The sequence below is a fragment of the Aquarana catesbeiana genome, linkage group LG01 (assembly GCF_042186555.1).
Source record: "Aquarana catesbeiana isolate 2022-GZ linkage group LG01, ASM4218655v1, whole genome shotgun sequence".
In the NCBI taxonomy this organism is placed as follows: domain Eukaryota; kingdom Metazoa; phylum Chordata; class Amphibia; order Anura; family Ranidae; genus Aquarana; species Aquarana catesbeiana.
In genome coordinates this window covers 536,666,667-536,678,785 of record NC_133324.1, presented here as the reverse complement: position 1 = coordinate 536,678,785, position 12,119 = coordinate 536,666,667, and the positions used below count along the sequence as shown (strand labels likewise).

Below are 12,119 nucleotides of genomic sequence, written 5' to 3'. Positions count from 1 at the left end.
ATTGTCAGCATCATGTCGAATCTCCTATCTATATCGAACTGTTGTCACAACGAAAACGAAAATAAAGCATTTGTTTATGTCGGATCTTTCGGTTTTCGGATTCTGTATGTTCGTTATCGTTTGTTAAATATACCCGAAAATGCATTCGGACAAAAATGAATGCAGATGTCTAGTTCTTACATGATGCTATGTATATCCTGTACCTGTATCATTCTGATGTTATGGAACATGTCTCTTGAATAAATAAAAGAATCGGAAAAAACAAACAAAAAAAAACTGACAGATGAAACGTCCATCTGAAAAGAGCTTAACACAGGATCCAGCATTTACAAGAAAAGGCTGCATAGCCTGCTGTTATTATTCAAGCTCATCTTTGAAATAACTTAATGAATTGATTACACTTTAAAGTAACCCCGCCATACAGCTAAAATGCACAAAGCAAGCGGGTACCTGTAAACAAAAGAGTGTATACTTACCTTTTTCCCCTGACCCTGCCCATTAATTCTGAGAAATGGTGTCATGCAGGAACACTGAGACTTCAAAGCGTGTCACTCTCCTGGTTCTTCCACAGTTGTCCATGGTTCCGCCTGCTGACCTCCATGCCTTTAAAAAAGGACAGGTATTTTCAAAGAAGGCATGGTGAGTCAAAATTTTTTTTTTTTATCACACATTTTTGGAAAACTAGGAAAAAAATATTTTTTCACATTAGTTGTTATGTTCCCAGACACACACACATGCCACGGGCATACTTAGAATTACAGTGATTGATACTCCTCCCAAGTACAGGGGTATAAAATGTGTGGGGCTTATTTGCAGCCTAGCCACATAGAGGGGCCCAAAATCCAAGGGACAACTTCAGCTTTCAAAAGGGCAAAAATTATAAATCTGATTTCCTGACTGACAATTTCATTTTTGGAGGCCCTGAAATGCCAGGACAGTAGAAACACCTGCAAAATAAACCCCTTTTTTGGAAAACTGACATCCCAAGACATTTGCTAAGAGGCCATCTTTGTTATATTAACCAAAAATCAAAAAAGAAAATATCCTACCAGGTCTAACCATCCTTAACGAATAATCTACTGTGGAGTGGGGGGCCGTCCACAAAACTTTTATGACAAAAAATACAGAACAACCAAAACCCATATTGTCAAATGGGATTAGGTAGGCTGCTAAGGGAGGAGATATATTTCCATGTGGATGTTATGCTGTCAGGATACTCTCTCACTGTAATGGATAGTAGTGTAAATCACTGAGTGCATACAATAATGTTCCACTGTGGCAAAGAAAGTGGTCTAGAGGAGGAGTGTGAGCAAACGAACATGTACAGTACTCCACTCGATGATATTTGTACAAGACCCCACTCAAACTCCCTCACGCTTGTCACTTGGAAAAGAACCTCAAATACAGAAACGTTCTTTCAAAATGCCGGATAATAATCTGTAGGCATCATAGGAATCCAATGTTATAGCATATAGGTATCCAATCCCTGTGGTCCAGAGGAGGAGATATGGCCAATACTGGTATTCCACACCATATTAAATCAAAGAGTAAATGCCATATAGTCCACTTGGGGCCTTCATCATCCTCCCTCACACAGGTATTATGTTTTCAAAAGACATTCACAGAGCTAAGGGTCCTAAAGGAATTGTAGCAGACAAGGGCCCAAAGACAACCACTCTGGCAGATTTTCCTATACATCCATAAAGTAGCCAAAGTGCAATGAGTATATCCATAATAATACACTAATCAAGTCACTGAGTGCATACAATAATGTTCCACTGTGGCAAACAAAGTGGTCTAGAGGAGGAGTTTGGGCTAACGAACATGTACAGTACTCCACTCGATGATATTTGTGCAAGACCCCACTCAAACTCCCTCACACTTGTCACTTGGAAAAGAGCTTCAAATACAGAAAGGTTCATCCAAAATGCAGGATAATAATCTGTAGGAATCCAATGTTATAGCATATAGGTAGCCAGTCTCTTTGGTTCAGAGGAGGAGATATGGCCAATATCAGTATTCTACACCATATCAAATGGTAAATGCCATATAGTGCACTTGGGGCCTTCATCATTCTACCTCATATAGGTGTTATGTTTTCAAAAGGCATTCACAGAGCTAAGGGTCTTAGAATTGTAGCAGACAAGGGTCCAAAGACAGCCCCTCTGGCAGATTCTCCTATACATTCATAAAGTAGCCAAAGTGCACTGAGTAAATTTATAATGGATTCCGCGCGTGAGACAGTGTGGGTTGCAGCCCCCCTTTATTGGGTTCCCAGAAGGAACTTACAGGAGTAGGTATAAAAAAATGGGGTGATTGACGCTACCCTCTAAGTGATTATTAAGAAGTGGTGTGAAGTGTTAGACTACACTCCTACACCAAATTACAAGTGAACATACTACCACGTAGAAGTGTAAAAAATGAATAGTGAAAAATATATTAATCCATAGCTATGGATTAAAAGATATATAAAAAACATATAGTGTATATGCAAAAATCTAGAAGGTGAATATGTGTTAGAATATATCTGAATAGGGCTAACTCAAATTAATAATTAGTGGGATGCGTACCCACGCCAACTTGTAACCCGACCAGATTTTACAAGGTTATAATTCGTCATAAGTATATGATATGATAGTGTATACACAATATTAAAGTGCAATAATATCCAACCCTTTCCATACAAAAGCTAACTATGTAAGCATACTGTTATTAATAGAGTGCAGTTAGATCCGCACTTAAACAAAAATATGATAAATGTCCAATATGATAACCCAAGGTCCCATTCAAAAATAAATTTGCACATAAATAAAAAGAAAAAAAGAAAAAATGTAAGTAGTCCCAAAAAATCCAAGTGACTTCAGTGCACAGCAAATAGTGTGACTGTAGTGCTCCCCCAGTGGGTCCCCACTCACCAGACGTAATTACCCCTGCAGGGGTAGTAGGCATAGAGTGAGTGACTATGAATGGATCTCCTCCTAGGTGGCTGTGCTAGCCGTGTGTTCCTCCATCGGGCTTGTCCCCTTCTTTAATCAGACTCTGAAGTGTGCTTTATTCAGGGCTTCCCAGGTCCTTCCACAGCAACAAGCGGCATAATCCTTCATTGCTTCTGGGCTCTCACTCTCTCTCTGCTCCACCCCTCTTCCCTCTTCTCTCTTCTTTCTTACGCCAGATCGTGCACTGAGTATATCCATAATAATAATACACTTATTAATTTCCCATTTTGGTGGTCTGGAGTTCAGGGTTCATGACGAGTGTAATGCCTGACCGGTTTTGCGGGCTCCAACCGGCTGCATCAGAGGCAACATTGAATGATATTAGACCATGTGGTGATATATGTTTGAAAATGGCCACCAAGAACATTTCCACACATGCGCAGTGCGTAATAATGTCACAACACATCCACGCCATTATGCACATGACGTCATACGACAATGGCATTCTCCCATACAGGCTTGTGAGCTGCAGGAAAGGTTCTGTAAGAGAGGCTCTAAGAGTAAATGATATTGTAAGTGTGAATAACACCTGTACTGCGTAAATGTTCCTAAATATATAAATAGCACTTACACTGCGCCACAGACTAAACACTTAGTGCCGGTTCACACTTGTGCGATGCGATTTTGATGCAAATTTTTTCTTTGCGTGTTTGATTATTACCAGCGCGATTATATTGCGAATTCAATGCGAATTGTATGCGCTTTCAATGTAAATTAGGCACAGATGCGATTTGTGCTCAGGCCAATCGAAAAGGCAAGAAAAAATGGGTGTTAACTTCCTGTGCTCTTCCTTGTTTTCCTTTGTGGGAGAGTATTGTCGTTGAGGAGTGTGGTTTGTCTGTGAGTAGTCAGTGAGGATTTTGATTTTTAATCATTATGTTCAATCAAATGCCGTTGATCATAGCAGCAGTTGTTACTGCTATTGCTGCAGTCCTGATGCACAAAGCCAGGAGGAAGAGGAGAAGGAGGATGAGGAAGAGACTGATGAGTACAAGAAGATATTGGGTCCATCCAATTATTCAAAATAGGGAAGAGAGAGGCCAGTTCAGGATCCTCTACAATGATCTCAGGCAGCATGAGGAGAAGTTCTTCAACTATTCCCGGATGTCAGTAAATAGGTTAGTACCTGTACCCTTCTTCCTTCTCCTCCTCCCTCCTTCTTACTATCTATCACTGACATGCATCCTACTGACCACCAATCCCACTGACCACCAACCCCACTGTCCACCAACGCCACTGACCACCAATCCCACTGACCACCAACCCCACTGACCACCAACCCCACTGTCCACCAACGCCACTGTCCACCAATGCCACTGACCACCAATCCCACTGACCACCAACCCCACTGTCCACCAACGCCACTGTCCACCAATGCCACTGACCACCAACCCCACTGTCCACCAATCCCACTGACCACCAATCCAACTTTTGATCGCTTTTCTCCTTTTACTAGAACTCTTTCCTATTACCATTTTATTTGATTTTGTGTATGGGCTTTAGCTTGTCGCTTACATTGAATTTGTGGTTTTATTCCTTAGTTTCGATGAATTGCTTCGGCTGCTTGGTACACGTTTGGAGTATCAGAACACCACCTTTCGGAATAGTGTAGAGCCAGCGGAAAGGTTGCTTGTTACATTAAGGTAAATTTTATAGATATACTTTGTGTGTGAAATTTTATGCTATTCACCATAGTAAGCTATAGTAAGGAATGCTAAGAATGCAGACAGATATGACAACAAAATTGTTTTCCAAAAAAAGTATTTATTTTTTTATTTTAAAAAATGTAATACGTAATTTTTTTGGATTACATACTTGGCATGAAATATTTTGGAAACAATCCAGCTCCCTCTGACTCTCTGACCTCCTCTGACTCTCTAGCCCTCTAACTTCCCCTGACTCTCTAACTCAATCTGACTCCCTTACTTTCCCTGACTCTCTAACTCTCTCTGACTCTCTTACCTCCTCTGACTCTATAACTTCCATTGACTCTCTTACTTCCTCTGACTCTCTTACTTCCTCTGACTCTCTTACTTCCCCTGACTCTCTAACCTCCTCTGACTCTCTAACCTCCTCTGACTCTCTAACTCCCTCTGACTCTTTTACTTCCTCTGACTCTCTTACTTCCTGACTCTCTTACTTCCCCTGACTATCTAACCTATTCTGACTCTCTAACCTCCTCTGACTCTCTAACTCCCTCTGACTCTCTTACTTCCTCTGACTTTCTTACTTCCTCTGACTCTCTTAATTCCTCTGACTGTCTTGCTTCCTCTGACTGTCTAGCTTGAACATAACTGAACTTTAATATTAAGTTACAAAACTTTAGTAACTCAAACTCTATCTCTCCAACTCATCCTCCCTGTCATCTCCAACTCTCTCATCCTCCCTCCCTCCCTCGCATCTTCATCTCCACTTTCCCCCTAATCTTTTTTCTCTACATCTCTATTTCCCCGAGCCATTCAAAATATGATAGCATTTTGGAATACACTATTCAAAATTATAAAAAATAATTTAACAAAAACATAACGCTAACAAAAAAAGTATCAATTTTCAACATGAAATTGGTAGCGGCATTAGTAGGTAGTCATCTACAAATTCAAGAAACTTGGTGAACTATGTTCATCAGGCTTGGTGTGCCGTTGTAGTGTTGCTGTTGAAGAGCTTGGTGGTGTTAGCTGCAAGTTGTGTTGAGGGATATTTCCTCAATAACACAGGTGGGGATATCTCGTTATCTGGTGGTACACTTGGGGACCCATATTGTCGATAGGGTGTAGGCATGTTTGAGGCTACTTCAAGCGATCGATTGTGATATGGATAATGACTTGGAATTGTCGGTTTCTGCTGTTCCATTGGTCTTGTTACAAATGGAAATTGATTTGCAACGGACGGTATTTGCTCGTAGAGCTGTACTGGTCTGTTTTGTGTCGGGACATGGTAAGATGTTGAGTCAAGTGGTCTCATATCCATTTGTCTGCCGATATCCGTGGTTCTACTTGGGGGTGAAATTACTGAGGCAACAGGTGAAGGAATAGGATATGGGATTCGTGATCTGCAGGTCTCATAAATGCTAGAGGGTTCTGCAAAACTAGAGGGATAAGGGTTTGGTGCAGTGTTTGAGGCAGAAGAAATGGGATTAAATATTTGAGGACTAGGAATGTCGTGCATTGGCACAGAAACATGGCGTGGCACAGTGAATGAATGGATGCAATGTTGCACTGCCATCCTCATATTAAAGTAATGGTCTGGCAAGACCTCTTTGAGAAGTGGCACCAGACTAATGGCAAACATAGTGTGAGGGCATCGCTGGGCATCGATTTGTTCAGTGATACCTGACACTATTTTTAGTAATTTATTGGTCTGGTCCTGGTCTTCAACCTGTTTTGCTGCCCTGCTGCTTTTCTTCCTGCGGGAAGCAGATGCTTGCCTTTGCCTTATGCTGGACGGTGTCAAAACATCCGTATCCTCATTATCCCGCTCCTGAGCAGAGGACTCGTGTACCTCGATCAGCTCACCCTGGAGCTCCATAGATGAATCCTCCTGATTTGTACAAGCAAATGATACTCCTTCATCATCGTCAACACTAGGAGCATGCGCCTCCTCCTCCCCCTCCTCCTCCTCCTCCTCCTCCCAACTTGCTTCCGTGCTGCAATACAAAAAATTAAAATTGGAACTCTGTTATGAAATAAAAAGTATAGCTGATAGGGGGAGAAGTAAAAGTTAGGGTTAGGACTGGTTAATTGGATATAGATGGTAGAGTGACCGATTCATGTATCATAACTTACTTCCTCAATTCTAGTACAGGCTTCAAAAAATCCATGTATCTGGCGAAGGCATAGGGGCGCTTTGGGGGGGCACCAGACCCACTCCTTGCTTCACGCTGCAGTCTCTGGTGTCTCTGAAGTGTGTCCTTGAGGCTCCTCCACCTAGTGCATATGAGTCCTTCTGTAATAAAAAAAAAACATAACTAATTTATTTTATATTTTTTTCAGGTACCTAGCAACTGGAAATTCATTTGCCAGCTTACACTACGAGTTCAAATTGGGAAAATCTACGGTGAGCACAATTGTGCGTGACACCTGTATCACCATCTGGGAGGTCCTAAGAGATGTGGTCATGAGAAAACCAAACAAAGAGGAATGGAACACCAAAGCTGAGTTGTTTTGGGAGCGCTGCAACTTCCCTAACTGTGTTGGTGCCATAGACGGCAAGCACATCAGAATTGTGAGGCCAGTCGGTAGTGGGACAAAATTTTTTAATTATAAAAAATATTTTTCTTTCGTTCTTCTGGCAGTGGCTGATGCAAACTACTCGTTCACCTACATCAACATCGGTTCTTATGGGAGCAGTTCTGACTCCAGCATTTTTTCCCACTCTAGTTTTGGAAGAATGATTCGGGAGAACGCACTAGACCTCCCAAACAAACGACCACTCCCTGGAACATCAGAACCCTCTCTCCCTTTAATATTTGTCAGTGATGAGGCTTTCGCTCTTTCAGAAAAAATGCTCAGGCCATATACTAACCGGTCACTGTCTGTGGAGAAAAGGGTCTTTAATTATCGGCTAACAAGAGCACGCAGAGTTGTGGAGTGTACTTTTGGAATCCTGGCAAACAAATGGCGTTTTCTTCACACGACAATAAGTGCCATAATTGCCGTAAAAGCTGCCTGTGCATTCCACAATTTTGTCCGCGAAAGAGATAAATACATTTTCGAGGACTCTTTAATGGATGAGATGGAAGGCGCAGATTGGACACATACAAGGGGCAATCACGGAGGGGGGCCAGCATACGTCATAAATTTACTGACTTCTTTATGAGTCCTGCCGGTCAGGTATCATGGCAGCTTGATGCCATTCAATAAAGACCAATAACTTTTTCCCTGTCAATGCTGCATCATCTACTATCTGTACTTTTTTCTATAAATGTAATAAAGTTTTATTGTTCGACAGTGTTTCCATCTATTTTTTGCACTTTCTGTGTCAACATACAGAGCATGCAATATCATTCCACAACATTGGTGGTCAGTGGCATTGGTGGTCAGTGGCGTTGGTGGACAGTGGGGCTGGTGGACAGTGGCGTTGGTGGACAGTGGGGTTGGTGGTCAGTGGGATTGGTGGACAGTGGGGTTGGTGGTCAGTGGCGTTGGTGGACAGTGGGGTTGGTGGACAGTGGGATTGGTGGACAGTGGGATTGGTGATCAGTGGGATTGGTGGACAGTGGCGTTGGTGGACAGTGGGGTTGGTGGACAGTGGGATTGGTGGACAGTGGGATTGGTGGACAGTGGGATTGGTGGTCAGTGGAATTGGTGGACAGTGGGGTTGGTGGTCAGTGGGATTGGTGGTCAGTGGGATTGGTGGTCAGTGGCGTTGGTGGTCAGTGGGGTTGGTGGACAGTGGGATTGGTGGTTAGTGGGATTGGTGGTCAGTGGGATTGGTGGACAGTGGGGTTGGTGGTCAGTGGCGTTGGTGGTCAGTGGCGTTGGTGGTCAGTGGCGTTGGTGGTCAGTGGTATTGGTGGTAAGTGGTATTGGTGGTAAGTGGTATTGGTGGTCAGTGGCATTGGTGGTCAGTGGGGTTGGTGGACAGTGGGATTGGTGGTCAGTGAGATTGGTGGTCAGTGGGATGCATTCCCTTACATTGGTGGTCAGTGGGATGAATAAATAGAAATATACTTACGTTTATATTTGCGAACCTGAGGTGTGAAGTCATCCCAGTCTGCATACAGACTTTTACAAATTTCATCCCAGCCTCTGCTCTTCCGGGCATTTTTTTTTTATTCTTCAATCCGGCTGTCCCATATATAAAGCCTGTCACGGACAAGTCTGATGAGCTCCTCATTATCAATGGTGTTCCGAAGCCTGGGGGCCATCTTGACTGCTTACAGATGGACATGAGACAGGAAACAGGAAGTGAGGGGGCAGAACTGAGTTGACCTGAACTGTTGAAAGGAGGAGCTGGAGGTGAAGAATTCGCACATATCTGAACCAACAATGCACTTCCAGAACGATTTACATTGATGGCTATGGAGACTAAATTCGCAACGCAACACTGTATACTCGCACAAGACCCTTTTTTTATCGCATCGCATTCGGAGAGGAATCACAACGCATATATGTGAACGACCGTAATTGAAAACAATTACTTTTTGGATGACATGTGAATCTAGTTTTTGTTTAACGCAACACATTCGTTATAAACTCGCACAAGTGTGAACCGGCATTTAAATGTGAAAATGTGTAAAAATATAATGTTTACAAGAAAAACCCTTACTATGTGTAAATATTAACCACCTGAGGATTCCTGCCCATTTGAGTCTATATCCCTGTTCACACTTGGTGGAGTTCATGATATGATCGGGGTTTATAACTTTAGGCTTACAAGCTCATGGGGGATCATGCCCCCCCCCACTCCACCCAGTTCCCCTATACAACATATCCCATTAATCAATTTATCTGCTGTCCTAATTTTAAACAATGGAATTGCATTTCTCCTGGTATAAGACATCTAAGAGCAATATACCTCACTGGCTAGATTGGATTAACTGATCTGTTGACAGCTAATACTCTGCTGTATTTCCATTTATGTTATAGATAACGACTGTTGAGATTATACCGCTGTTTTAACATGTCATGTTCAAAACAAATAAACTTTATGTTAAAAAGAAATATTAACCACCTCCCTACCGGCCACTGTATATACAGTATGGGGGTCATTTACTATAGCACCGCAGCACTAATTTGCGCAAATTTGCATGAATTAACGCTAACTAGCGCAAGTTTGCGCGAAATAGCGATAGTAGCCCTAATTAGTGCTAAAACGGTATTCACTATAGCGCTGGTGAGAAAATACTCCCAAAATCGAATGTAATATAGTTCCCTGAAACAAAATAGCACCCAAATCTTTATGCCCTGTACACACGACTGGTTTTCCCGTCGGAATAAACTCTGAAGGTTTTACCGACAGAGTTCCGTCGGAATTCCGCTGAAACTGTCTTGCGTACACACGATCACACCAAAGTCCGACCGTCAAGAATGTGGTGACGTACAACACGTATGACGGGACTAGAAAAAGGAAGTTCAATAGCCAGTAGCCAATAGCTTCCGTCTCGTACTTGCTTCAGAGCATGCGTCGTTTTTGGTACGTCGGAACAGCATACAGACGAGCGGTTTTCCCAATAGGAATTGGTTCCGTTGGAAATATTTAGAACATGTTCTCTTTCTAAGTCCGTCAGAATTTTCAACGTAAAAAGTCCGATGAGGCATACACACGATTGGAATATACCATGAAAAGCTCCCGTCTGACTTTTTCTGTCGGACATTCCTCTCATGTGTACGGGGCATAACTCTGCTAAAATCTGGAGAATTGCACTGGAAATAATGTTTAGAGCATGATATAATTGCCTAAATGGTACTGAAATATGCGGTATATTATTTAAAGATAATCTGCTTTTAAACTGTGTAAAAAAGTGATTTCTACACTGAAATACCTTTAAAAGTCTGAGAAAAGATAAATTCCCTGTTTCTGTACAACTAGGTGCCAACACAACTTGGTATGCTCAGACCTGCAAATAGCTCTTATTTTAGCTCCAGTGTCTTTTTTACCAGGCGCTATAGTAAATACCAAAATTATCACTTGGTTAAAACGCGTTTTTGAGAATAAAAATCAGCGCTATTATAGTCCAATGCAAGTTTCAGCCATTGATTCTAATGGTACAATAAATAAATACTTTTAATGTTGAAATGAAATGTATCTTTCTCTGAAATAAATGTTCCTTGCAACATTGTTGCTGCTTCTGTTTTGTTTTTTCTCATCTATTTTGTTTTTAAGAATGCTAGAATATGGAATGTTTTGGTAAAATATATTTTTCTCTGTCACTTTCATCTGTAATGCCGCATACACACAATCGGAAATGCCGCCAGCAAAACTCAGATGAGAGCTTTTTGTTGGAAAATGCGACCGTGTGTATGCTCCATCGGTCTTTTGCTGGCGGAATTCCAGCCAGCAAAAGATTGGGAGCATGTTCTCTATTTTTCGGTCGAGAAAAGTTCCTATCCGAAAGTGCATTCGTCTGTATGCAATTCGGACACGCAAAAAATCACGCATGCTCAGAAACAATTTGATGCATGCTCAGTAGCATTGAACTTTATTTTCTCGGCTGGTTGTAGTGTTGTACGTCACGGCGTTCTTGACGGTCGAAAGTTCCGAGACCTTTTGTGTAACCATGCGTATGCAAGGCAAGCTTGAGCAGAATTCCGTCGGAAAAGCCATCCAAGTTTTTTCTGATGGAAATTCCGATCGTGTGTATGTGGCATTACTCTCCATCTCACAACAATCTTTACCCAAACTCACACAGGTGTCTTTACAAAGCACAAACAATACCATTGCTGATGCAAATTTAAAGTGAGTCACAATTTTTTGTGCTTTTTATTAGTTGGACTGCTTCAGCAGTCCCACTATTGTTATTCATTTTTTATTTATTAGTGGGACTGCTTCAGCTTTTTGTTGGAAAATGCGACCGTGTGTATGCTCCATCGGTCTTTTGCTGGCGGAATTCCAGCCAGCAAAAGATTGGGAGCATGTTCTCTATTTTTCGGTCGAGAAAAGTTCCTATCCGAAAGTGCATTCGTCTGTATGCAATTCGGACACGCAAAAAATCACGCATGCTCAGAAACAATTTGATGCATGCTCAGTAGCATTGAACTTTATTTTCTCGGCTGGTTGTAGTGTTGTACGTCACGGCGTTCTTGACGGTCGAAAGTTCCGAGACCTTTTGTGTAACCATGCGTATGCAAGGCAAGCTTGAGCAGAATTCCGTCGGAAAAGCCATCCAAGTTTTTTCTGATGGAAATTCCGATCGTGTGTATGTGGCATTACTCTCCATCTCACAACAATCTTTACCCAAACTCACACAGGTGTCTTTACAAAGCACAAACAATACCATTGCTGATGCAAATTTAAAGTGAGTCACAATTTTTTGTGCTTTTTATTAGTTGGACTGCTTCAGCAGTCCCACTATTGTTATTCATTTTTTATTTATTAGTGGGACTGCTTCAGCAGTCCCACTATTGTTATTCTTTTTTTATTTAATCATTTAAATTTTATTCTGTACGTTTTTTGGCCCTGCGT

The 12,119-nt window shown here is 41.9% G+C and overlaps 1 protein-coding gene across 4 annotated transcripts in view; it reads right to left on the bottom strand.

Moving 5' to 3' along the window:
* The window catches only part of SEMA6B (semaphorin 6B), a 1,880,978-nt gene that overhangs the window by 1,788,768 nt on the left and 80,091 nt on the right, over positions 1–12,119 (bottom strand). For 3 of the 4 annotated variants that reach the window (XM_073594847.1, XM_073594838.1, XM_073594868.1), the window contains exon 2: positions 477–603. The exons of the other annotated variant lie outside the window; for it this stretch is intronic. In XM_073594847.1, the coding sequence (XP_073450948.1) occupies positions 477–521 (45 nt within the window). In that variant the 5' untranslated portion in view covers positions 522–603. The remainder of the gene's footprint in view (positions 1–476; positions 604–12,119) is intronic. 4 annotated transcript variants of the gene reach the window in all.